At 35.8% G+C, this 27,896-nt stretch overlaps 5 protein-coding genes and 1 pseudogene across 6 annotated transcripts; 4 read left to right on the top strand and 2 right to left on the bottom strand.

The window, feature by feature from the left end:
• Positions 1 to 3,123, top strand: CARA (carbamoyl phosphate synthetase A). The gene is made up of 11 exons (XM_078981812.1): positions 1 to 193; positions 806 to 963; positions 1,071 to 1,191; positions 1,301 to 1,389; positions 1,505 to 1,565; positions 1,639 to 1,706; positions 1,795 to 1,923; positions 2,024 to 2,133; positions 2,220 to 2,567; positions 2,647 to 2,812; positions 2,944 to 3,123. Exons 2-11 carry the CDS (start codon positions 825 to 827, stop codon positions 2,991 to 2,993), a joined length of 1,281 nt encoding a protein of 426 aa, XP_078837938.1. The 5' UTR covers positions 1 to 193; positions 806 to 824; the 3' UTR covers positions 2,994 to 3,123.
• A 1,019-nt stretch (positions 3,124 to 4,142) lies between these two features.
• On the top strand, positions 4,143 to 7,974 carry LOC145032857 (uncharacterized). 2 transcript variants are annotated; one of them, XM_078981811.1, is made up of 4 exons: positions 4,143 to 4,308; positions 4,382 to 4,648; positions 4,916 to 5,842; positions 5,922 to 7,974. In XM_078981811.1, exons 3-4 carry the CDS (start codon positions 4,936 to 4,938, stop codon positions 6,503 to 6,505), a joined length of 1,491 nt encoding a protein of 496 aa, XP_078837937.1. In that variant the 5' UTR covers positions 4,143 to 4,308; positions 4,382 to 4,648; positions 4,916 to 4,935; the 3' UTR covers positions 6,506 to 7,974. The 2 variants fall into 2 exon arrangements, with proteins under 2 accessions (XP_078837937.1, XP_078837936.1); XM_078981810.1 differs by lacking the exon at positions 4,143 to 4,308 and having other exon boundaries at positions 4,353 to 4,648.
• On the bottom strand, positions 6,491 to 7,708 carry LOC145032859 (dirigent protein 24 pseudogene; annotated as a pseudogene).
• Positions 7,975 to 11,221: 3,247 nt separating the features above from the next.
• Positions 11,222 to 14,076, top strand: LOC145032856 (Tetratricopeptide repeat (TPR)-like superfamily protein). The gene has a single exon (XM_078981809.1). It carries the CDS (start codon positions 11,526 to 11,528, stop codon positions 13,659 to 13,661), a length of 2,136 nt encoding a protein of 711 aa, XP_078837935.1. The 5' UTR covers positions 11,222 to 11,525; the 3' UTR covers positions 13,662 to 14,076.
• Positions 14,077 to 14,459: 383 nt separating this feature from the next.
• Positions 14,460 to 17,632, bottom strand: LOC145029353 (caffeoylshikimate esterase-like). The gene is made up of 7 exons (XM_078977910.1): positions 17,535 to 17,632; positions 17,391 to 17,423; positions 17,158 to 17,284; positions 16,925 to 17,071; positions 16,475 to 16,605; positions 15,553 to 15,690; positions 14,460 to 15,096 (listed from the first exon to the last, which is right to left on the bottom strand). Exons 1-7 carry the CDS (start codon positions 17,535 to 17,537, stop codon positions 14,716 to 14,718), a joined length of 960 nt encoding a protein of 319 aa, XP_078834036.1. The 5' UTR covers positions 17,538 to 17,632; the 3' UTR covers positions 14,460 to 14,715.
• An 8,450-nt stretch (positions 17,633 to 26,082) lies between these two features.
• On the top strand, positions 26,083 to 27,206 carry LOC145032855 (large ribosomal subunit protein uL29y). Its single transcript, XM_078981808.1, has 4 exons — positions 26,083 to 26,175; positions 26,276 to 26,411; positions 26,675 to 26,831; positions 26,927 to 27,206. The coding sequence occupies exons 1-4, from the start codon at positions 26,172 to 26,174 to the stop codon at positions 26,999 to 27,001; spliced, it is 372 nt and encodes a 123-aa protein (XP_078837934.1). The 5' UTR covers positions 26,083 to 26,171; the 3' UTR covers positions 27,002 to 27,206.
• The last annotated feature ends 690 nt before the right edge of the window (positions 27,207 to 27,896 follow it).

Here is a 27,896-nt window from a genome sequence, read left to right as displayed (position 1 = left end):
TTCACTGGTACACTGAAAGCGTGCCCTAGGTTCTTCCTTCTTTGTCCTGACGGCTTCGTCTTCGGCTCTTCACTTCATCAGTTAATCCCCATCCACCCGGCAGCCATCAACATACCGACGCCCACGGCACTTAACTAGCCGAGCCACGCCACCACACCGTCGTCGAAGGTCCCACCTTCTCCGGCGATTGCAGGTATGCATTTTTTCTTTGTGTTTGTTTGTTTGTCCTCCTTGAAACCCTCGTCACCTTCCATCTCCGGCTAGAATCAGTAGAAATTTATGTGGCAATTTCTAGAAATTTCTTTGTGTTTATTTGTAGAAATTTTGTTTGTTTGTTTGAATAAGTTTCTCTGTGTTTATTCGGTAGCAATTTCCAGCAGCCTAACTTAGTACTTGACTATTTTCCATTCCTGTTATTTGCATAACCTGAGTTTTTCAGTAGCAATTTCCAATAGCATAACTTGATTTTTTAGTAGCAATTTTGAGTACCAGTAGCTAATCCGGAGTTTTGATGGACTTCCTGGTTATTTTGTTAACAATAGCAATTAGCACGTTTCGGCTTTCTGTGTGGTCATACATATATATGATTTTGTGCATTGTATTTGGAAATCTACATGCCTTTCACTATCCATCTATGATGATGTCAGGGAAATTAGATTAATTATGTTAAATGTTAGTTAACCACCTGCTAACTTCTCACTTCTATCTAACATGCATTTTTTTTATTATTATTGTAAGTTTGAGCAGCCATTTATGTCAACCTGTCTACTTATTGATGATTTTGATTTTTGTATATTCTTGCAAGTGAGTGAAATATATCAAGAATGGCAACCAAGGCAATGTATCTTTCTGTGACTAATCAGTCTATACTCTCAAGTCCTGCAACTACAAAATCACTACAAGTTAGATCATTCACTGTGAGATGCTCCACTGGTGCTGCCTCCACGGGTGTTCCAGTTTCTGGTATTATTTCTTTAAAGTTTAAACAAGTTGAAAATTCTACCAGTTATCTAAATTTGGTTATCTGTAAACAACTTCACATATGTTAAGCTAATGGAAGGTTTATATAGCTCCTTGGAAGGTCTCAGATGCTAGACTTGTCCTTGAAGATGGATCCATTTGGAAAGCCAAATCATTTGGTGCTTCTGGGACTCAAGTTGGTGAAGTTGTATTTAATACTTCATTAACAGGGTGAGATATGGATATATGAGGATGTAAATAGATAGAAAGCAATGATTTTTTTTTTTTTTTTTCTTGGCATTTTACCTTTTGAACAATAATATGTGTCCATATGCTGTAGGTATCAAGAAATTCTTACAGACCCAAGCTATGCAGGCCAATTTGTCCTGATGACAAACCCACACATTGGCAATACTGGAGTGAATATTGGTATGTAAGCTTGCTTTTGTACAAGCTTTCTAGGGGTATTTTTGATTATGGGAATGAAAATAGATTTTAATCATCATGATCATGATCTGAACAAGAATTATATGTTTACATACAGATGATGAAGAATCAATCAAGTGCTTCCTGGCTGGTTTAGTCATTAGAAGTTTGAGTATCAGGTATGATTTTCATTTCTGTCCTCCATTGTTTCGTGGCTTTATTTTAACCTAACCTAATTTTGATTATTAACAGCACTTCAAATTGGAGATGCACGGAATCACTTTCTGACTATTTGTCAAAAAGGAACATCATGGGAATATGTATATTTTGTTTTTTCTATTTCTATTTCATCATATTAATTACAACTTACATGTGAATAGGTTTTGATTGTTATTTGTGGATTGTCAGATGATGTTGACACGCGTGCAATCACCCGAAGGTTACGGGAAGATGGAAGTCTGATCGGTGTCTTGAGCACAGAAAAGTCAAAGACGGATGAAGAGCTTTTGGAGATGTCACGCACATGGGATATTGTTGGTAATGACCTTATCTTAAAAGACCAAAATGCCCTCATTATATATGTTTAAATAAATCCGATTCGGTTTTTGTCATTGAACTCCATTCCATTTCTCTTTAGGTGTGGATTTAATTTCTAGCGTCTCTTGCAAGAAACCTTATGAATGGGTTGGTAAGACCGATATGGAATGGGATTTTAACTCCAACAAAAGACATGGCAACACTTTTCACGTGAGTTTCTTTTATAAATGGACTCAAATCACTATAATGTCATCCGATTCCAAACACAAGAATTTATTAAATCCCTGTTTATGAAGGTGGTGGCATATGATTTTGGAATCAAGCACAATATATTGAGGCGATTGGCATCTTATGGGTGTAAAGTCACGGTTGTTCCTTCAACATGGCCAGCATCCGAGACTCTTAAAATGAAACCAGATGGGGTGCTTTTCAGCAATGGACCAGGTGACCCTTCTGCTGTACCTTATGCTGTTGAGACAGTGAAGGGTATTATCGGAAAGGTTCCTGTTTTTGGAATTTGCATGGGACATCAGTTGCTTGGTCAGGCGTTGGGTGGGAAGACATATAAAATGAAATTTGGTCATCATGGAGGAAATCATCCTGTTCGTAACCTCAGAAATGGAAGTGTTGAGATTAGTGCCCAGGTATTGTATATTATTATTATTATTATTGTTATTAATAAATATGATTAATTAATTAATGGGGGGAATACGTTTGTTGCAGAATCACAATTATGCGGTTGATCCTGAATCACTTCCAAATGGAGTGGAAGTGACTCATGTGAATCTGAATGATGGAAGCTGTGCAGGTCTTGCCTTCCCTCGACAAAAACTCATGTCTCTTCAATACCATCCGGAAGCTTCTCCTGGACCCCATGATTCAGACCTTGGTAATATTCAATGCCCTTCTTCCTTATCATTCGCAAGTAAAAATAATTCCTTACCATTGTACTTGTATTGCTTTGTTTCTTGCATTTAGCTCCTTTATTTGTGTAAACACCTAATATTTGAGTGATTGCAGTATTTGATGACTTTATGGAGCTAATGAAAAGGGAAAAGGCAAGTACATGAGTTGTAGTTGATGCAAATCTTGACAAAGAGTCGTAGAAGATTTTTATTTAATGCCAAACCATCAAGGATTAAGGATTCTGATGTTCTTTCTTTTATAAGATTTCATCACCTATTTGGTTTTGTATGCAAAGTTGTGTTTGGTACATTGAATGAGACTGGATTGGACTGGACAATTTTTTTTTTTTTAATGAAAATGAGGGTATTTATGTCTTTTGCACATAAGAGAGATCCCCTCCAAGAGCATGTCCTTTTTTTTTGGATACAAAATTGAAAATTTTGTTCCATTGATATTAGTTTATGCTCATTGCACACCAATTATTGACTATAGTTGACTGTCAGTCAGCTGACTTTTTTTTTTCTTTTTTCTTTTTTCTTTTTCAACAAGTTACTTCCAATGTTCCAAACATCAATGTATCTCCAAACTTTTCTTTAAAGGGCAGCATGAGAAATCTACATGTTAAAAACGCTTGAAAAACCATCCCGTTAATATAAAAAGAGAAGTTTTTCAATCATAAAAAACTAGGGCGAATAATGCAAATTTGATTAAAAAACTAAAACAAATGTTTATGCGAACAACTATTTACCTAGTTCATCATTGCAATTGTATCATTGAATTTTGAACTCATGTTGAGGAAAGTTGAAACCACATCATTAATCAATTCCTTTTAGTAATGCTTTAAGTTTATGATGCTTGTCCAAAACTAATGCAACAACAATTAGTTATGATGATTATCACCTCAAAAGTTAGGATTTAATCAAGAAGTCGTTTTGTCTTCATTATGTGAAAATTTTAAATATTGATATACACAAAGGCGAGGATGCATAGAGTTATGCTGTGTCTATATGGACCCCTTTGAGTTGGATTTTTTGGATATAATATTATATTTTTTGGCGGACATTATTAAAAGTTATAGATGTAGACTTACAAATTTTAAATAAAACAAATCAATTAAAAATATATCGGTAGACATCATTATATATTTTAGATGAAACAAATCAATTAACAAAAAAATATAGTCCTAACAACCTTATTTGCCTTTCGGCCATATTTTGAAGACAAACAACCTTATTTTTTGTTCCAATAATAATTCAAGGTGTTTAACTTCTTTTAACTTTAGTCTAGGGTCTCCCGTAGATATTATACAATCATGAGGGGTATTTTAGAAAATCTGGGTATTGCAGTTCCAGTTTTACCCTCCAAAATTATGGCGCGCAATTCTGCAAGGCGTTGACCAACCACCAAATTAATGGTGGTGGGCGCGTACAGTGATGTAGTTCAAGTAACCGAAACCCTACTTCCTCGCTCCTGTATCAGGTGTAATTTATAAGCTTTAAATTATTTTTCTATAATTTCATTTGTTTTTACTTTTGTCTCTTGTGCATTCCAGCTTCTTCGCATATACCCATAATTGGCTTTATTACTCGTCAGATTAGTCGAATTCATTCCATATCTACGACCCCCTCATGAATGTCGTAGGGATTTGATATAATTTCTCCAGTTACAGCATCGAATTCCTTTCTCTTTATTGTTTCAATATGATGGCTTATACGAGTGTCGGTGATTACGAAAGTCGGAAAGTGGGAACGATTACGATGTGATGATTACAGATCCAGCTGTTTACCTGTCGTTTTAGAAGCAGAATCCCTCATACAAGGTTTGTTTTTCTTGATTTATTTCGCTTTCAATTCTTAAATACTGAAGTAATTCAGTTGATGAAGTGTACAAGAAAGTTGTATTTCTCAAATGCTTACAGTTGTATTGAAACCTTCTTCAGATTTGATGATCTTGAGGATGGTTTTCTATTTGTGTTTTTGCTTTTGAGATACATATAATAGTTTCTATCACGCAATTTAGGGGGGTTTCCGCCTATTCTTTTATAGATTATTTAGGTTAATACCAAATATTTATGTTTTCTGCACAGATTTGAACTTGTTGAAGGTGATGGAGAACAGTCAAAGCACGACGAGCGTTATTGCAAAATTGATGGGTTTTGATGAAACGCCACCCCATCAGCAGCCTGTTTCTAGGCAACAAAAGGTCTTGTCTGACAACTATCTACAGAAATCTGGTTCTATAGGGAAGAGATCAAGAACATATTCCCAAAACAATCTTCTGGGATCCAAGAAAAGGGTGAATCAAAGAACAAATGATTCTTATGTCGACCAGAAAGTTTTGAGTTCTGAAAGCAACAGAGAAAATGGGAAATCAGACACAGTGTTGACCAGAAAGAAGATTTTTCTCAAACCAAACTTAGCAAATACACAACAATCTTCCCGACCTTCCTTTCTACTTGATTCTCAGACCACTTTTGCCTGGGAAGCCAAGAAACAACTATTAGAGAGGCTCAAAATGACCAGAGTTTTTCAAGAACGTCAATCTAGTCGTCAAAAGTGTTGTAATCTTGGTGAATCGTTTTCTTTGAACAATACAAAATCAACCTCAAGACTTGGAAGTTCGATTGGTATTAGCAGCAATGAAGGTTGGAAATATGATTCTGCTACCAAATTACCAATATTCAAACGTTTGAACTTTTCTAGTTTGACCAAAAAGTCTGTGAAAATGACTACGACCGATGTGAAGCTAGGTTCTGGGAAACTGGTGAACGTTATGCATACAAACACCAAGAAGAATCAACTGGTTTCAAATTCAGCAACTCCCTTCGTTGCAAGTTCTAACACAGATGCAGGAACTGAGGATGGTGAATCTTTTTATGGTGACACCAAAGAACATCCCGATAGCAAGATTGAAGCTTATCATCATAGTCCAAATTCAGTTCTCGAACCCCCGTTCAGGGAAGACAATTCGTCAAACTCCGAGTACTGCGAAAGTTCTAGCAACGATCTCCATGGTTAGTGTACACAAACCAAATCTTTTCTGTATCATAAGCTTTATACATCCGTAGTCTCATGTATGCTAATATTTCACAGATCTATGGATGGAAGATGATTTCGGCCCTGAAATGGCTACATCCAGCGACGACGAAAGATCATGTACTGGTCAAACCCTAGGGTCAATGACACCATTCGGAGCCACAGAAAGTCGCGATTTTTCATACATGGTAGACGTATTAGACGAATCAGCGTTTCAAGATGGCGACGTGGAGATACGTTTTGAAAAATGGCATTCCTCTGAATGTATGGCGAGCTATTCAATTTTTGAAACATTAGAGAAGAAATACGGGAAGCAGGAATTATGGCAAAAGTCTGAGAGGAAGCTCCTATTTGATCGTATAAATTCAGGAATGATCGAGATTCTCAGACCACGGATTGATATTCGTGTTTCCCCTAATTTATTACAGAGAAAGATGAGAAATATGTCGAGAAGAGACGTCATCGAGGAAGAACTATCGATGTTTTTACTGAATCAAGAAAAAGGAGTCAACGATGGAGTGTCTGAGAAAGCGGTCGGAAGAGAACCATGGTTTGATCCGTTGGACGAAATTGATTCTCTCGTCACAGAACTCGAAATCTTTTTGTTTGACAAGTTAACAGCAGAGTTGGTCAATGTTTAATTTTTCTATATATAATAACACGATCATTCCACTTTTGAAGCTGAAAGCACTCCAATAAAAAAAAAAAACAGAAATTAAACAAAATACATGAAGATCAAGATCAAGATAAAGATCAAGATCAATAGATCAACTTCATGGTGTAGTAAGGTAGACCTTGACATTAACAATGGTCTCAACGCCATCAGTGGTATGTTCATCCACCTGAGGAAGACTTTCAATGGTGGCATACCCTTTAGCCTCTTCATACTTTCCGGTCCCACCAATGACAGCAATATGCGAGATTTCCGAAGCAGTCCGGTGGACCCCAAAGAAACTAATCGTGTCATCCACCTCGTGGTCCCCACCATGGAACAATGTTGTAAGCGCAAACGTATGACTAGACCCGTCTAACGAGCTCGCGAGGTAAAACCCTTGTCCACTTCCAATCACCCCGGTTCCAAGCTCGTGTCCTTCGGTCAACTCATTGTCAATGACCGTGATTGACCCAAACATGAGTTGTTGGAGGGTGATTCCGGCCGGTAGTTGACCGGCGGCAACAAACGGTAAGTTGTTTCCGCCGTTTACGACATTGTTGTTTCCGGTGTTTTGTAGGACAATGTTGGAATTAGGGTTGTTAGGGTTGTTTCCGTTGAATCCGGCTAGGAATGGGAGGTTGTTGTTGTTGACTATGCCATTGATGTTGTTGAGTGGGATTCCGCCGGTGATTGGAAAAACTTGACTGTTGGGCGTGGAAAAGGGAACAGTGTTTGCGCTTGAGGTGGCTACGATTCCGGTGACCACCCTGCTGGTAGCGTGGGACCCTCCGATGACGTCATGCATAAAGAAACTCATCGTTGGATGATCTGCTCCACCGGTTGCTGGTACAATTCCAGTACCAATTCCAACAACCGATGTAGACCCACCTGCGGGTGTTGTCACCGGTGTCGTGACACCATTGCCAACAATTGGATTTTTTACTGCTGGGGTTGTTATGGAAGGACTGACGAGTGGTGCAGGTGTGATGACGGTGGGGGTGGGGTCCACTTGAGGGGTCACGTCAGGGGTATCAGAGTCGTCTATTGGATCAGTGGAGTCGTGTTGGTTGGTTGAAAATGGGGTTGTGTCTGTGAGGATGCGGGTCCCCCTAGAATATTCCAGAGAGATTGAGAGTAAAAAGATGCAAAGTGCAGTTTTGAGAAGGGGAGAAGGGTTGTAGAGGGCCATTTGGGTGGCGTTGTATTGAGGAATAGATAGAGAGTTTGTGTTTTGATGATGAGGAGAAGGACGAATATGGACATATTTATATATGTGATGAGAATTGAGAAGTGGAGCTGATGAGGTACTATGGAGTAGGTCTTTTTAGTGGTTTGGTTTATAGCTAATTATGATTTATGAGCATATTTGTTATGGGAATTTGAATGCTATTGTTGAGTTGTTGTATGAGAGCATATTTGATCTGCTCCAATAACCGAAGGACTATATCAGAAGGATGGGTTTGGTGATGAAATAATATGAACCCTGTCCATTTTCTTTTTATAATTTTGTAGGAGAATAATGCTTATAAAAAGTAACCACTATACTTTTCCCCCTCTGTTTGACAGTCGAAAAAAATATTTTTTATTAAATTGATTTTCTTTTTAAACAACCTTAACTGGATATTATTTAAGGATTTCCATATAACCATAAACAACTAGGGTTGCGTTTAGTTACGGAAAAACAATTTTCATTTTCCGTTTTTTGTTTTCCCTTTTCGATTTTCGTTTTCCGTTTTCCGTTTTCATTTTTCATTGAAAAATTTAGAGAACGCGTTTAGTTAAACTTATTCATTTTTCATTTTCAGTTTTAGAAAATTAGAAAACGTGTTTAAATGTCTATTTTTCTATCAGTTTTCATTTTTAAAAAACGGTAGTGGTAGTAGGGTGTGGGTGGGGGCGGTGACGGTAGCGGGTCGGCGGCGGTGGTGGTGATGACAGGCGATGGTGGTGGCGGCGTCAATTTTATCAGTGGTGGTGATGGTGGTGGTGCTAGTGACGGGTTAGTGGTGGTGGTGGTGATGGTAGGTCGGTGATTGTTGTGGTGGTGTTGGGTGGGTGGGGGTGCGAGTGTGTGTTTGTGTGTGTATGTGTGTTTGTGGGGATAGGTGTAGGTTTGTGTGTGTGTGGGTGTGTGTGTCTGTGAGGGTGGGGGTAGGTGTGGGTGTGTGTGGGTGTGTGGGTATGTACGTGTGGGTGTGTATGGGTGGGTATGTATGTGTGTGTTTGTGAGTTGGTGTGTGTGTGTTTGTTTGTGGGTGGGTGTGTATGTATGTGTATGTGTGTGTGGGGGGTGGGTGGGTATGTATGTGTAAGTGTGTGTGTTTGTAGGTGTGTGTGTGTGTGTGGGTTGGTGTGTGCATGTGTATGTTGGTGAGTGTGTGTGGGTAGGTATGTATGTGTGTGTGTTTGTGGGTGTGTGTGTGGATGGGTATGTATGTGTGTGTGTGTGTGCGGGTGGGTGTGTGTGTGAGTGGGTATGTATGTGTGTGTGTGGGTTGGTGTGTGTGTGTGGGTTGGTGTGTGTGTGTATGTGTGTGTGTTTGTGGGTTGATGTGTGTGTGTGCGGGTGTGTGTGTGGGGGTGGGTATGTATGTGTGTGTGTGTGTGGGTGAGGGGTGTTAAAGTGGGGGTAAGTAGAAGTGGATGAGGTGAAGTGGGTGTGTGTTTATAGAAAAATTTTGGAATTAGAAAAATATGGAAAACAATGATTATCAGTTTTCCAAAATTTTCCAACTTGTTTGTACTTTTAGAAAACGGAAAATTTTCATTTTCCGTGAAAAATTTAGAAAAATAGACGAACTAAACGCGTTTTCAAAATTCTCATTTTTCTTGGAAAATTTTTCCAGAAAACGGTTCATTTTTCCGCAACTAAACGCACCCTAGACTTTTTTTTTTCCTAAACCTCCCAAGTAATTTCAATATTTAAATTCTTTAGATCTGTATGACACAATACTAATTGTTTATTGAAAATGGTTGATGATTACATGTTTACATTATAATCGTTTGTTGAAAACATATATTTTGATTATTAGAAAAATAATGTAGTTTTGATGTATAAGAGAAGTTTTGATAGACGGGTGAATGAATATTTTGCATATAAGATTGAACTTGGAGAGGGCCGATGCATAATCCTATTTTGATTGTGATAATGTGAAAGGACTAGTAGGATTCCTTCAATCATTTTTATCAATTAACTTTAAGAGTTTTGGACAGGAACACTTGCTTTAAATTCACTTTTATGGTACAAGAAAACATTAAGAAAAAAGAAGTTACGGATATATAAGTATATATTAAGTAGAATTAAAAGATACACGACTAAGAAAAATAATATTGATTATCATTTTGTGTCATTTTTTACAATAATTTTTATGGAAATTGACACTATAACACAATCAAAATTGGTGTTTGTTCAAGTCAATTGTTTTTGATACCTCCCTAATTTACCTTTTTGGCATCAAATCTGGTCGAGTGGGTAGGTTTTAATGTAATTTCGCGATCTGAAAACAATTTTGGAAGTATATCAAAAAGGTTATCTAAGAAGAAACATATTTGCAAAACTTTTGCAATCAAATCTTGGATAGACTGATTACTTAATCGAAAAAGAATTCTTCCAATAGTTTAAGCAAACTGTATATCATATCCCATGGAGACGAAATTATAAACCCTTGTGGGTTATGACCTTACTTACAGGGAAATAAAACCGTAACTTAACTGGGAAACTATAATTTATGAGATTTATCCCAATATCAAGAACAATGAAACAGTTTCATGGCATCCCATCAGTCTCCTATGCATTTGAAATCCGTCCTTGAGTCTTGAAATTTAGATGAATTAGAACATACAAGCTGCATGTAGTTGACATAAATATAATTCTAACATCGTCATTATCTCTACACCCATGATTTTGACAACTAGTGAATACCTTGTTCATTAAGCAACTCTTTTGTGTAATTTGAGTTGATATCTTTTACTTACTTGACACAAGAATCATTATAATTGATAACACCAACATATGGACATCAAGTAAATGCCTTAAAATACCCCTTAAGTAATGTTCATAATTGACGTGTTCTAGTAGGACAAATTGTCCTTTTATAAAAAAAAAGGGTGCGTCTTTAGGTGTAACAATCCAGGGAACAAAACTAATGACAGGTTCCAATAGGAGCTACATTGAAAAAAGATTGTTTTTTACCTAAAGCAAAAAAATCACATGTATGTTTATTACAACATTATAATTTGTTATTCTTTTCCTCAAATTAAAATATTAACCGTAAAAAAATTACCAAATCAAAGCATTGTACTTCAATTTTTTTTTTTACTTATTAGGACTTTTTGGTCTAAAATTCAACCCAATTATACAAGTGAAATATAGTAAAATTCTTTTTTGTTTTATTTTGTGACGGTTAAAAATTGGTTTTTGACAGTCATCAGTTTTCTCCACAAACAAAAGCAGCTCTGCCTGTTTTTTAGAAGCAATACAAAGAAGGAAGAGAGCCAAAGGGACGCATTATATTTCAAAGTTGGTATTAAGCTCTGTTTCTGTATGCTTATTTTTTTACTATATATGAAGGGCAATTGCCTTTTTGTGAAAATCCTTTTTGTTAATTCAGCATACTTTATATTCATGTTTTTGAAGTTTATATCTATTGTTTCTGCAGTGGCTTATGTCAAAACCTTTGCTTTATGCTAAAGTCTGTTTATTCCGGTGAAACACCTGTACTTTGTTAGAAGATAAACAGAAGCAATTACTGAGTAAACAGAAGCAGAATGACCTTTTGTTTGCTAAGCTTAAAAAATTAAAACCCCTTAAAAAATTAAAACCCCAGAAGATTAAAAATACTGCATCCACACAAGGAAAACCTAATTGAAGCAATTACAACATAAAATCGGAGTTGGTTTTTTCCGATTTTCCCCAAACCGGTAGTGAAAATTGAATACAATACAATACAAAATAGAAACAATAAGCTCGCACTAAACCCCTTTGATTATTGATATAAAAAAAGTTCATGACAACAGCTCCTACTTATCGATCTATCTTCACCCAATTCCTCGAATACACCCAACAGAAAAACATCCCAAATGGCCGAACACTCCATGCTCATATCATCAAAACCGGCTCCACCCATTGCTCTTACATTGCCAATAGTCTCGTTAACTTCTACGCCAAATGCCATCTCTTAGCCGAAGCTCATCTTGCTTTCGAAAGCATCGAAAACAAGGACGTTGTCTCATGGAACTCATTAATCAGTGGATATTCTCAACTGGGTGGTCGTCAGAATTCTATCCTTGTCATGGAACTTTTCAAGAAGATGATGAGCCAAGAGAATATGGTGCTACCCGATGCTCGTACTTTTGCCGGTTTATTTACCGCTGCTTCAGCTTTAATGGATTCATATGGAGGGAAACAAGCCCATACAGTTGCCTTAAAGTTGGGAAAGTGTGAGGACATTTTCGTTGGTAGTTCTTTGTTAAACATGTACTGTAAGTCGGGGTTTGTTGACGATGCCCGTAAGGTGTTTGATGAAATGCCAGAGAGAAATTCAATTTCTTGGGCTACTATGATTTCCGGGTATTCAATGCAGAGGATTTGTGACCATGCATTGGAACTTTTCAAGGCGTTGGTAGCTCAAGAAGAGGAGCACGTCAATGAATTTGTAGTCACAAGCATCTTAAGTGCATTTACTTTGCCTGAATTCATTCACATTGGACAACAAATCCATTGTCTAGGACTCAAACACGGCCTTTTGTCTCATGCATCTGTAGGTAATGCAATCGTCACAATGTATTCAAAATGTGGAAGCTTGGATGAAGCTATCAAGGCATTTGAGTCATCAAACAACAAGAACTCCATTACATGGTCTGCAATGATCACTGGATATGCACAGGGAGGCGACTGTGAAAAAGCATTAAAATTGTTCTCAAAAATGCATTTCAATGGGTTAACCGCTAGTGAATTTACACTTGTTGGGGTCCTTAATGCTTGTAGCGATGGTTTAGCTATAGAAGAAGGAAAAGAGACACATGCATACTCAATAAAATTGGGGTTTCAACATCAAATTTACATAATGACTGCTTTAGTTGACATGTATGCTAAATGTGGCTCCTTAGATGATGCTCGAAAAGGGTTTGATCATTTACAAGAACCTGATATAGTACTATGGACATCAATGATTGGAGGGTATGTTCAAAATGGTGAAAACGAGAGTGCTATGGACTTATTTTGTAGAATGCAAAAAGAAGGTATCTCACCAAATGAACTAACCATGGCAAGTGTTCTAAAAGCATGCTCAAGTCTTGCAGCTTTAGAGCAAGGAAAACAAATCCATGCCACTACTATTAAACATGGATTTGGGCTTGAGGTCCCAATTGGAAGTGCACTTTCAACCATGTATACTAAATGTGGAAGCCTTAAAGATGGAGGTCTTGTATTTACAAGAATGCCATCGAGGGACATTGTGTCTTGGAATTCAATGATTTCTGGTTTGTCACAAAATGGTCAAGGGAATGAAGCGATTGAATTATTTGAGGAAATGCAGATTGAAGGTATGAATCCGGATTATGTTACTTTTGTAAATGTTCTTACTGCTTGTAGTCATATGGGAATGGTGGAAAGAGGTTGGGATTATTTCAAGAAAATGTCAGATAAATATGGGATCACACCAAGAATCGAGCACTATGCATGCATGGTTGATCTTTTGAGTCGTGGTGGAAAGTTAAATGAAGCTAAAGATTTTATAGAATCAGCACCTATAGATCATGGTCTTTGTTTGTGGCGTATTTTATTAAGTGCTTGTAGGAATTATCATAATTATGAATTAGGGGCGTATGCGGGAGAGAAATTGATGGAATTAGGGTCATTGGAATCTTCTGCTTATGTGTTGTTATCGAGTATTTATAAGGCTTTGGGAAGATTGAAAGATGTTGAAAGAGTTAGAGAAATGATGAACTTTCGTGGTGTGAGTAAAGAACCTGGGTGTAGTTGGATTGAGATTAAGAGTCATTTTCATGTTTTTGTTGTTGGAGATCAATTGCATCCTGAAATTAAGGAAATACGTATGGAGGTAAATAGGTTGAGTAAGCTAATGAAAGATGAAGGTTATCAACTTGAATTTGATTCAAACTTTCGAGGTTTGGAAGTTTGAAATGACTTTGGTTCGCAAAATGTTTTTGAAGGAATTAAAATATGTTTAAGAAATTGAAATTTAAAGGATTTGGAATATGGATGAATTGAATTTTGTCACGCTTTTGGTTAGCATGAAATTGAATGGAATTTGTTAGCAAATAGAGGGAAATGTCATTGAGAGGGGAGGGGAGTTTGTTTTTTGAAATTTCGGGTTAGAAGAGTATTTTTGATTAAGTTTTTAACGAAGAAATGCTCAAAATTGGATTCCATTGGTTTTAGGATGGAATGTTTAAATTTAAATCATAGGATTTTATGAATTTCGATAAAATTAAAATTAATACTCATTTGCACCCAAACATGGGTTTGGAATGGACTTGAATTCCAATTTCCGACCAAATCAATCTTGTTATGTAGTTTCAGATTTTTAATTTATTTTATTTTGTATATATGTATTAATGCAAAGTGACGGAGACAACAATTGTGGGAAATGAAAAAGAATCCATAGCTAAAGGATTCCTCACTCATTGAAGTTGTTACTTTACCTACTACCACTTTTAATATGAATTCTTGTTCAATTCATGTTCGTGATTTGAAAGCCTTAGAATATAGACTAATTAAAAAAACCCTGATTTGCTCCATTAGGTGGACTTAAGTCCATCATTCATGATTGTCTTCATATTTTAAAATTAGGTAGAGTTTTTGACTTTTCTACATGATTGATGGTGCATCGGTTGATTTTTTTACGTGATCATGTTATATTAGGTATTGATATATCATACCAAAAAGTGGAACAAATTGGAATAGAGACTCATTCTCGTGATCATGTTACATTAGGTCTTGATATATCATACCAAAAAGTGGAACACATTGGAATAGGTACTCATTATCGTGAAAATGATTGTTTCGACTAACATACTATGAGTAGATGATTACTTAAAAATCTAAAGAAATTCAGAAACACTTTACTTGCATGATTTGGTACACACCTCAGAAATGGAGGTATTATGATTTTTATAAAAGGAAAGGCAAGAATACAAGGTTCTTACTATTGACTTCTTACACAAGTGTAAACCCTAATTAGCATTCTTTTTACTCGACTCATCATTCTTCTTCTTTTGCTCCCTCTCCATTCTCGAGTTTCCTTGAGCAATTTTCTCATTGATCCAAGCAATAATATCAGCAAACACAATATCAGTGTTTTCAGTAAATTCCCCATAAGTCAAAGCATGCCACATCCCTGGGTACAACTTAAATGTCTTGTCAGTACTAGATGCTTTCTCGTACAAAAGTTTGCTTGCTGTGGGGTCTGTCACCTTGTCGTCGCCTCCATGTGCAAGAAAAAATGGCAGTTTCACCTCTTGGAGTCTTGTTTCGAGGTTTGTGGTGACACCAAATAATTCATTAGCAGTTTGCAAGCGTACACGACCTTTGTAACATAATGGGTTCTTACGAACCTGTCACAAGGAAATACAAATGATTTGATTGATGTTTGACAATAAGGCTATATTTGGCGTACTAGCTGAAAAGCTTACTGTTAGCTAAAAAGCTAGCTGATAGCTAAAAAGCTAGTTGATAAAAAATAACGTTTGGTAAAACTAGCTGAACAGCTAGCTGAAATATATAAAATTACATAAAAGGACATTTAAGAATCTATGTTTCTATAATTAATTAAGGGGTGTATATGGAAAATTTATAAAAAGCTCCTAAAAAACTAGTCTAAGTAGCTTTTCAAAAAGCTAGCTTAAAAGTTAGTTTATAACCTACTTTTTAGCTTACCAAACACGACAATATAAAAAAGCTTAAAAAATAAACTAGCTTATCAGTAGCGCGCTAAATATAACTTAAGTGAAACTAACTTATAATAATTATTATAATAATTAATGAAGAAAAAAAAAGTGAAGATTGTGTACCTCCTCTCTAATTTTAGGATCTCTAAAGGCTAGTTCAATAATATCTTGACCAGGGACTATTCTCCACGTTGGTATGATTCTTGTAAGGTGTGATAATATGCTTACCACAATTTGTGGTGGTTTCATATCGTCAGAAAGCTGAAAATTTTAACATATATAAAATGTTACAAATATTAAATAAATGGGAATGAAATAAATTAAAGATAACCAATAAGGACAGAATAACAATACAAGAAATTTAATTTATGTTTTTTATTTTGAAGAATTGTTCAAATAAACAAAAATTGTTGAAAACTAGAGTCATTCATATCCTAATGTGACAACTTAAAAGGCTTAAACGTAAATGATCAAATCTTTCTCTTTAATAAAACTACTTCAGTTATTTGTCAATGAGATTAACCACCAACATATAATTGGTAGTAATCAGTGGACTTTTCACATGAAACATTCAACTACCTAGACAAAGTCGCAATAAAACATAAAAGTTTATTTTGAGTTATTGAAAAATTCAAATATACATAAATAACCATCATAAAATATGACATCTTGGTTAATTTTGTCTTGTAAAGAAAAGTTTAGTTATTTGATGAAATATATACGAGATCCAACTTCTTTTGAACAAAGTGAATATTTGATTTTAGTACTACTAAGAGATGTTTCCATATTTTTTGAAGTATTATGTTAATGATTGGTACTTTTTTATAACAATCGATAAATCTTGTGTTTTAATTTTAAACTTATACATAATATATTGTCAAAAAGACCTCACCTACCCCCAAAGAAAACACTAATGTTTAGTCAGAGATAACTAATTTGATAAAATTTAAATCGGCCTTGAAGTATTTATTAATAACTAACTAAAACATTTTAACAAAATAAAATCATTAAAGAAGAAGACTACTAGAAATATACATTAACACACCTTACACATGGGTGCAACCAAGACTCCACCGTCCCAGAAATCTGGTTTCTTCATATGTAACCTCAGAACCATTGCTCCCCCCATGGATTCTCCAAGCAATACCCTCAATTTATTTTTATTTTCTTGCTTTTCTGAAAATTAAATCCCCAACTCAAATTTAGCATTTATTTCTTTCTTAATATTATTTTCTCCAAAAAAAAATCGAGTTTGTATTTTCTCAAATAACATAAAAATCATTTTTTTTTCTTTTTTTAGAAAATATAATAACAATAATTTGTGATGGTTATCCATCATTCAAAAACAATACCCAAAATCTCGTATTTCCTAGTTTGGATGGAAATGGTCAAGATTAAGATTCAACCCTTCTTTCCTCGTGTATTTTTCTACTAAAAATAGAAATAAAACCTCAAGAACACAATTTTTTTTTAAAAATAAATAAATAAAACTAACCACAAACGCTTGTGAAAAAATCAGAAGAGTCGTCAACCAAATCACTAAACGAAGGGATGTAACCCAGAACTCCATCGGATTTTCCATGCCCTTGACAATCTATTCCATAAACTCCAAATCTTGCCTTTACAAGCCTCATTGCAGGTCCTACTTACGTAAATTCAACTCATTTAATAATCATTTTCTAATATAAAAAATGTAAATGAATTAAATTTCAGAACAATCAAGCTCGCCTTTCATGGAGAAACTACACTCCATGGCATACCCATGGTTAAGAAAGACTAAAGCTTTCGGTTCGCAATCAACTGGGAGCCATCTGCACGTAAAAAGCTTCACACCCTTTGAATTTGTAATAAATTCCTGAAACGAAAATAGCAGGATTTTGACGTGTGTCATGCATGATTTCATGAAGAAACAAAAAACAGAGCAACATGATGGAGAAATAATAGAAAGATTCGAATTGTACCTCTTCGTATTTGACATTTGCATCTTCGATTGCCTGAGCATCATGGAAAACAAAAAAAAAAAAAAGAATTTGATCATTAAATAAAACATGAATCATGCGAATCTGCAAAAAAGAAAAACATAGGATGGATGCACAGAGACATACCATTAAACAGTGTATGTGTGTATCTGTGTCTGTATTTCTTCAATGAAATAGAAATAAACTAGTTTTGTGGATCCTTAGATATTGGAATGGTGGGGGGGGGGGGGGGGGGGGGTAGTACTTAATTGATTATGTAGTAGGGCGGTTTATACTTTATAGGGTGCTGAAATCAAATGTCTAATTTGGATGGTTAATTGATTAGATGTCATTTTATTTAAATTAATGTGTAATAAATAAATAAATAAACAAAGAGACTTGGGTATCATTATTGGTTAACTCATGGACGTGCCATAGCTTCAAGGTTTGTGTTTACTGTCAAATTTTACTTAAATATCGTCTTAATTCATACATGTGTATAACATTGAATAATAGTTGAAAATACGTATAAAAATATTAATTATATATAAAATTTCCGCCTTAAGTCATGTCTTACAAACGAAGTGGCTTGCCAAAGCTCGGAAAAACTTGAGACTTGATATTGCTGTCAAATTATGTCTTACGTTATTTAGAACATTGGGTGCAACTAAGTCAAGCCAACTTGTGAGATACTCGAGTACGACTCAAAATTGACTCAGCTCAAGTCGAGCTCGAACTACTCAAGTACATTATCAAGCCGAGCTTGAGTATTGGAATACTCAACTCGTGAAGCATGCGGGGTTAATTGAGCATTGTTATATTTATACATTTATTCTTTGTTTTATTAATATTTACATATTATAGAGCCGAGTCGATTCGAGCTCACGACTTAATCGCATTTCTATTGTAATTTAATCTAATTTTATTTTCTTAGTATTTAATCGAGTCGAGCTCGAAAACGTCGATTACTTTATCGAGTTCACGTTTAAGTTTGAATTTAAGGCTCAAGTTAAGTTTCGAGCTCGGGTTACTTAGTCAAGTCGAATTTCGAGTTTGGTAATGTTCGACTTGACTTGACTTGATTACACCCCTAGTTAAGTGGTTATGTGATAAGATGCTAGTTCTCATCTCTTTTATAAATAAAGATAAGTTGAGCCTTTTTAGATTACTAAAGGCTTTTATATATATATATATATATATATATATATATATATATATATATATATATATATATATATAAAAGTTGTGCACCCCTTAGGAACAGTAAAGTTCCTAAGAGAGGTTGGCACAAGTGGTCATCTCATTATAGGTGATGTTGCAGTTTTGGAATTTTTTTCGTCTAAGGGTATTTTATGGAAATAATCTTATTCTGTCTACACGCGTTGATGATCGTAGCTGATCTGTGACTGTACTAGATGTTTATCCGCATTCTACCAAATAATGATCACGAAGATAATTATCTCTACTATAACTCTTACTAGTGGGTCGGCAGTGGTGCCTTAGACCCACTTCTACTGGAAGGTAACTTACCTCAATGTTGTGAGGTGTGTGAACTGTCCTCGATGTTAGGATCAACTCCTCTCAACTCCTACACATAACAAGATTCCTTAATTACCATTTCATACTTTTAACCCTTTTAATGGTCAACTCAGGTGAAAGTCAAAGTCAATGTTAACCTCCTGGTTAAAGTCAAAATCTGGTTGACTCAACTCGCCGAGTTGGTTCACCAACTCGTCGAGTTCTATAATCCTCAAAGTGCTGGACTTCGATCCTAATCGTCGATTCTTTCAAGAACTCGTCGAGCTTTCCTTCATATATAATCAGGACCTTTTGATCATGACTCGCTGAGTTTATTTTTGAACTCGTCGAGTCCTGCTTCATACAAGTTGGCACGTTTAGTTCTGGACTCGCCAAGTTCGTCCTTGACTCGTCGAGTCATTCTTCATATCAATCGGGACATTGCCTTGAAATCGTCGACTTCATCCTTGAACTCATTGAGCTCTCTGATCTTCAAGTCCATATTCACGTCCATTTTGTAGAGTCCTCTTATAGGCTCAACCGGATTGCTTCGAAACAGAAAAGGTTGGGGAACCATGGCCCGACTCGCCGAGTCCTATGAGCGACTCGTCGAGTCCCCCAAATTCAAGTCCATATAGTTTATTTCAGTCTGTCTTAATGCCTTCAGAACATAGATATGACCTCCTAGGATTGATATAGCACGTAAAGTTACAAACTCTACTTGCATGCATGGGTTAACTAGCTCATAAAGACCCAACATGAAGTCTACATGGTGCATGGAACTCCTATGGCTATAAAGTTGGCACTATTATGCCATGGGAACCCACAAAGGTTTAAGATCCAAAGTATAAACCCATTAATATGCACAATCACGAATATGGATTTACTAAGACTTTAAAAAGGTAGACAATATCCCTAAATAGAGATCTTATAAATGAATAGTCAAGGTATCAACTTTATACCTCAAATGAGCTGGGAATGTTCCAAAACCTCTGGATCTACTTGCTTTCTATTGATCTCCCAAGCCTCGTCTTTTTTCTCAAGCTTCAAAAACACACAAAGCTCAAGAACACTCAATATTTGATTAAGGTTCCATGAAGAGAGTCTGAGGGTGATGGGGGATGGAGTGGAGACCCTATAAGTTGTTTAAATAGGGTGCAAACCCTCAAATTTAGGGTTTCATCCAGACAGGTCTACTCGTCGAGTCGGGGCTTCCGACTCGGCGACTAGATTCTTCCACCCACGTCCAAGTTTTGCCTCTACTCGACGAGTTAGGGCCTCCAACTCGTCGCATCCCAGAGTAAAAGTGCAAAAATTCATATTAAAAATACGTATAAGGAACTATGTGTTACATGATTGGGTTGGAAACCTTAAGGTTTCGAAAACCCTAATTTTGGAAATGTTAGTTTGGGATTTGCTGGGACCCTCATTTGGACTGTTAGATTGGAATTTTTTAATGATGTCCGACTATATTGTATGAATGGCCTAGTACATTGATAGACTTAATGGATTAAGTCCTTAATGGATTAAGTGTTTTAATTAAACCCTAATCATCATTTTATGTGAAAACCTTAATTTTGTTTGGGCCTTGCGTTGGGCCTATTTGTTGGGCTTTAGTGATTGGGTGAAACGCCGGTGTTTCTGGGCTTGCCATTTCTAGCAATGTAATAGTCTAGGTTAACCTTTGTAACTAAATTTGAAATAATAAAAATGTATTATTTGTGAATTATGTGAATTATGTGATTTATGTGTTTATTTTCTTGATTTTTATAATTTAATGAATTAAGAATAAAATAAGCGTCAAAATTAAAGTGTGAGATAAGCCTGATATCTTTGCATAAAGTTGTAGTGGTCGAAACAAGGATTCCGGAGATATAAGGAATGCCAAAATCAGAGTTATAACGAAGAAGTTATGACCTGTCGAAGTTTCGCGACAGAACCGACACGATACCGAGTGACGTAAAATATGAATTTAAGATAGAGCGATATTTAGCCTTAGCGAACTAAACGAAAGTCGTAGATTTCGTTAAACCGAGAGCGTGCATAAAAGGAACGCCCAAATCTGACTTCGTATGAGGAAGTTATGATTTTTCTAAGTTTCGACTTAGCAGTATGCAGCCCGAATACTCGATTTGAGATCGAGCGGTTTTAGCCGAAACAATCTAAATGAGAATCGAAGATCTTGTTGTTAGTAGCGAAACGAGGAAAAGTTAGGCGAGAACGGACGTCAGACGAAGAAGTTATGAATTTATAACGAAGTTTTTCTGTCCCGGCCTTCTAAAAATAAATAATAAAAATAAAAGTCAAAATTAGCCGACGGACTCTAAATGAAAGTTGTAGAGTATGGTATGACCTTCACGTGGATATAAAGAACGTCGAAAACGGAGCTCGTATGCGAAAGTTACGCAATTTAGAAGTTCGACGAGTCAATTACGCCCCGCGTAATTTGAGTACGCCCAGCGTACTCAGTCGGATGCAACTTGTCTGACCGATACATGAGTGCCACCAGTTGACGCACGCAGTGACGTCAAAGTACGCCCCGCGTAATTTGAGATTACGCCCCGCGTAATCCCAGACCCTCAGCCTATAAATAGAACTCGAATTCAGCCATTTTCTCTTGTTCAAACTCTTCCTTCTCTCTAAGTTTTGCCTCGTTTTGCGTGCCGTTTATACCCCGAAGGCCCGGTAATATTCCCAAGCCCCGAAGCAAGATCCGAAGCCCCGAGGATACCGAAGAGCGTTATTCCCGAGTCGAAACGCTGCCCGCGAGGAGCCTGGTTTTGTGAAGATCTTCCAGATCTACGGAGAAACACCTCTTCTGCAAGCCGTAGTGCTGCCCGATCATCTTCTGATCAAGTGAGTGTGTAATTATTTTATTTCCAACGCAATATTATGAAGTATTTCATATAAAATACGTGTTAGGTGTATATATTTGGTTGTTATACGTGCGAGTGTATATTCACTCTCTTCTATCTTATAGATCTGATGTATTCTCTATGAAATACGTGTTATGTGTGTATGCCTCATCTGTTATGTGGAATATGTATTATTAAAGCATGTTATACAGGTTTTTAAACTATGTATAAAAATGTATATTTTTATCTACTAATATGTTGGGTAGAACATGGGTAGATAATTGGTGTGTAATAAACAGATGAGAGGCCTCGGTGTTATTGGTGTTATTCTAGTCATTCAGCAGAGTATGAATGACGACCACATACTATTCTAGATTGTCCTGTGGAACACTAGCAGGCTCATTACCTGTAGGTGTTGTGAACGACGTGTTCACCGGTGTACTCTATCCCCCACATGGTTGCCTTTAGGACACTTAATGTTGAGGAAGCCCCTCTGCACTAATGTCCGTCCCGATGAAAAATCCTGAAATAGGTTCCTTATAATAGACGTTATTTTTAGGAACGTAAAGTGAGGATAACGGGAATGGGTAATCGGGTTTATTGTTGATTGTTGTAATTAAATATAATTATTGTGGGTTTGAAAACCCTATATGCTCACCAGGCTCCCAAGCCTGACCCACTCAGTTTATTTGTATTACAGGAAGTGGCGCAAGAGCTTAAGATGGGCGAATCATCAAGTTGTTTTGTTTACAAGTCTGTATATGTATATATTTGTTGAATGACTTGTAATGTTGTCGTTTATGCTTTATGATCTGTATCGGAACATGACATCCCGACTTTTGAATATGAAATGAAATCATATGTCTTATGAAATGTTTTGATAAATATCTATTTTATCATGTTTTGTTTTTGGGAACAAATTCCGCATCTCTTTTAAAATTAAAAGGATTTACTCTGAAAATGTTTAAAAAGCATAAATGAAACCGGTCTTTTCTGGCCGAGATTTTGGGGATGTCACATTGGGCTACTGATGGGTCATCCATTAACAAGTATATGGACTAGAATATTTGGATGTGCTTTAGGGTAAGGCCCATGTGAGGGTTTGAGCCTAATCTGGAAAATTGGGTCATAGGTATGCCATATTGGGCCTTGATGATTATCAGATGTTGGACCATTGGAATGCTAAATGTTTGGACTGGAATATACAGTTGGGCCTTAGGGTAATACCATGTAAAGTTTTGGGCCCAATTTGGAAATTTGGGCCATATGTTGGGCTTTGGTTCATTGTTTGACTTTTGGGCCTTTGGATTGGACCTTGGGATTGAATCAAGCTAAGTTGGGTGGGGGGGGGGGTAAAGTAGTATATTATCCCAAGTATGGACTTATGGTTATGTGTTGGAGCCCAATTATTAATTGGGTGTTACTTAATGTTGACAGTTCGGGAATCTATCATCCAACAACTAGAGTTTTGTCCGCGGGACTTCAGCAGTGTGAGGAGTTACCTTCTAGCATAAGTGGGTCGAGGGCACCAATGCCGACCCACTAGTAGTTATTTATAGTTGAGACAACTGTCTTTGTGATAATTGTTTGGTATGCCACTATTTGTTATGCTCTATGTGCTAGGATGCTATGATATTATGTGATAGTGCCGAATTGTTGGTTGAAAGAGACCGAAGTCATAGACAGTAGTCGTATATGCCTAACAATATGTTTATGATATGTTATTATGTGGTAGTGGTAGGGGTGAAATAGTTCCCGTAACCGGTTGAGATAAACCGGGGGTAGGTTAGGCACCCATATATGCCTGATAGGGGTATGTCGGACACCCCAGTATGTCTTACAAGGGTAGGTTGGGCACCCCGGTATGCCTAACAGGGGTAGATTGAGCACCCCGATATGCGCATCAGGGTAGGTCGGGCACCCTTATATGCCTTACAATATGTTTATTGTATGGTATGTGGTGTGATGGGGGAACTCGCTAAGCTTCGTGCTTACGGTTTACAGTTTTGGTTTCAGGTACTTCTTCTTCGAAGGGAAAGAAGCCGGCATGACTGCAACACATCACACCACTATTTTCTGCACTATGATGTTCTTGGGATTTGTACATAGACATTATTATGACTTGTTTTGAGACATATGACTTATGGATTTTTATGATATGGGATAACTTAATGATATTTTCAATAATATGTTTTATGAGTTATTAAATTAAAAATGAACTTTTTGGTTTTGGATTTTGGGATGTTACACAACGGTTTTGTAAATTCAATTATGACAATGTATGGTTTCAATCAAACAAATGTCACTTAATGGACTTTGAAATTAAAGTTTTAATTGGTTAATTTTTTTTATAAATAAAAAATCTCTCTGTGATTTTTGGGACGTTACAAATATTATCGGACATGTTGTCACCGATGAGAGTAGAAGACAATCGCTGATAACCCTAATTTCTACCAAGGGTCGTTTTATTATTAGTCCATCCATTCCCCTTGATTTTACCAAATTTTGATAAAATTGTTTGCTTTACCATATAACATTAATGTAATAGTACATCTGAATTAACTAAGATGTTTTGGATCTTTTTAGGGTGTATATGTACATTGTTAGTTGGTTGTACATCCTAATATTAATATATGTAAATGTGTTTATGATTTAAGTCTTTTTGTGTGGTTGGACATTTACATTATCTAAAATGAAATGTATATCCTTTTTAATTTAATATATTTTTTCTTAAACTGATTTTAATTTAAAATAAAAAATAAAACTCCACATCATGTATAACCTTATTAGAATCTCTCTCTTATTTTATCCCTTTCGATCTATTGCTATTTTCTTTCTGTCTAGATTCTAGAACCACTATTGCCACCTTCTTTTGTAATTGCCACCATCACCTCCCTCCTAACGATTACTAAACATGGTTAGTATTTGTCGTTATCACCATACCTACCGTCGAGTTCATCCTCATCTAGTTCACTACCACAACCTCGATCACATACATGACTTGTCACCACTATCTTTGCTACAAATCTGGTTCGTCATTACCACATGGCCCTTGAGCACCATCATCATCACATATCACATCATTGAGAGAGACATATGAGGAGACCTGTGAGGCATGATAGGGGTCCAACATATAAGATTCCAGAATCACTGTTGCCACCTTCTTTTGTAGTCGCCTCCATCACCTCTCTCCCAACGATTACTACCCCCGGTTAGCATTCATCTTTGTTACCATACATATCGTAGAGTTCATCATCATCTAGTTCACTATCACCACCTCGATAATATACGTGGCTTATCACTACGATCTTCGCTACAAATTACCTTCGCCAGAATCTGGCCCATGAGCACCATCATCGTCACATATCACATCATTGAGAGAGACATACAAGGAGACCTGTGAGGCATGATAAGAGTCCAACATATTAGATTTGATGAAGGTGACAATAAAAGAGGTTATGAACAATGACGAGACTATGTATCTTAAAGGTGGGTCACTTGACTATTTTTTTTATAACATATTATATAAAAATAAAAATTATGAACCAACTTAAATATTTGAATGAACTACGTTGATATTTTTAGCAACAAAAATATATGTAAAAATCAAGATTTTTAAAGCCATTTTTTTTCCTTCATTATTTACCGGTTTCATTTAAATAGTAAATCATATGGTTTTATGTTCTAGACTCATAAATGGTTGTGACGGCGTCTAACAATGATGTTGTGGAGTTGTCTCATAATGAGGTTGTGGAGATGGTATTGTGGATGAGTGGCATAAATAGACCACCAACACAAGTGATTGCGACTGTAATAATGTGGATAGTTGGTAGTGGTTGGTTCTTTAGAAAGAAAGATGATGAAAAGAGTGGGTTGAATCCAATTGAAATTGTGGTTTTTATGAGGAAAAGAAAAGGAAAATAGTGAGTATGGGTTAAGGTTTTTTTTTTTTTTTTTTTCCTGATTAATAAAAGATTATTTTATATAAAAAAAACTTAGGTGTTTTTATATCGAAATAAAATCATAACGACCAACTGAAAACATAAAGAGGTGCATAAATCAAATGTATTTTTTTTCTGAGACGGCATATATTGCATGTTAACATGTATCAAAACCAACAATATAAGATCCATGTTAACATAGTAACATGTATCAAAACCAAATGAGGCTTTATGATAGGGAGTGGAATGCTATCTTAGCCCAAAATCCAATTGTAAGATACTCTTAGTGGGCTAACAAGGTCTATTAAAATATTGGATATTTGGAAATGGATCTAGCAAATAATAGACTGGACTGGGCTACAAATAGCTTGAGCCTTATATATCAACCCCAACCTTCCGTTCATATCTCGTAATTAGGGTTTCAAACTTTCAGAAGGAGCAATCCCTGCAGTTCACTTCGGCTTCGATCAATGGGTAAGCTTTCAGTTTCGATTATTCGACGCTTATCTTTGTTCTTCTCGATTTAATTCGACAATATTGCCTAATGTATGTTTCTAATATACGGGAAATACAGCTCGAATCAAAATTCATGAGCTTAGGAACAAATCGAAGGCTGATTTGTTTGCCGAGTTGAAGGATCTCAAGGCTGAACTTGCTCTTCTCCGTGTCGCCAAAGTTACCGGCGGTGCTCCGAACAAGCTATCCAAGATGTAAGTAATTTCTCTCTACACACATCTGTCTTCATTTATCGCTGAGATTGATTGCAAGTTACCTTCAATTGCAGACGAGACTTTGCTGTTTTATATAGTATTGCAACTAAATAATTACATATTCCTCTTGCTGCTTTTCTTGCCACGGGGTCAAGTTTTGCATCGAATTAATTGAAAAACATTGAATTTCTATAACAAAAATTTAGCAGATCGACGTTCAGGTATTATTTATTTATTTATGTTTTCAACATGTATTTTTGCAGCAAAGTGGTGAGGACATCAATTGCTCAGGTTCTGACTGTGATTTCACAAACTCAGAAGTCTGCTCTTAGGGAAGCTTACAAGAACAAGAAATACTTGCCTCTTGATTTGCGCCCAAAGAAAACCAGAGCCATCCGTAGACGTTTAACCAAGCATCAGGTATATTTGTTGGGAGAATTCCATATTGATATAAATTAGAAATAAAATGTGATTTAGAGATATGATAATTGAATCATGTCCAATGTTTGATTTAGGTTTCATTGAAGACTGAAAGAGAGAAGAAGAAGGAGAAGTACTTCCCATTGAGGAAGTATGCTATCAAGGCTTAAGGTGGAAATTATCCAGGATGATATTTAGGTATTAATGTGTTTAAAACTTGTTCCAATTTTGAAGTCTGATTCTCTGTACGATTGATCAGAAATCATGTATTTGATAGTTTGTTTGCAATGAGTTACAAGATGATCAACATTTGTGTTTGCTCTTGATGTTGCCTTAGCTATTTCTTTTTGAATGAAGTTTACTATTGTTGGCTCCCTTGATTATATGTATTTGTTTTAACCTATCTTAAATTATTGATTACTTATTTAACAAAAATGGTAATCTGAAATGGCATGATATATAATTTCACCATTTGAGTCATGTTTCAAAATAAATTTGATATTTTTTATGTATTTGTTGGATTTTGAATTATAGAAAAGGCAATAAGATGTTTTTTAATATTTTGTTTGTGGTTTTTTTCATTTTAATGTTTTGCTTATTTTGATGTTTTAGACTAATCATTTTTGAACATTACTCTTTTTTGTAACATTACTCCTTTTGGCATGATGAATGAAAGTGAAAATTGTTTTTTGTTTATGAAAATGACCTATTAATGTTTGTATTACATTAATTTGTAGTTTTCTTTTAAATAAAATATGATGTCCATTATTTATTTTGGAACAACAATTATATAAACAAAACTCTAGCAAGAAACTAGATTAAAATAAAAGTTACACAATTGTTAAAGCTAAAGAGGATTACACATCCACTTATCCAATACATTTTGCTTTTTTTTTTTTTCTTCCATCGCTAAGATCACCTTTAACTTATTTTTATTTTTTCTCCCAAAAAACAGGATAAATAGTATTTCATTTCCAATCTTATTTTATTTTTCAATCTAAAAAAATATATTCCTAGTATATTTTATATAGATTATCAATCATATCTATTATACTAATTCGGTTT

This window comes from Lactuca saligna, chromosome 2, assembly GCF_052625555.1.
Source record: "Lactuca saligna cultivar CGN05327 chromosome 2, ASM5262555v1, whole genome shotgun sequence".
Taxonomy (NCBI): Eukaryota; Viridiplantae; Streptophyta; class Magnoliopsida; order Asterales; family Asteraceae; genus Lactuca; species Lactuca saligna.
This window is presented reverse-complemented; position numbering and strand designations above follow the sequence as displayed.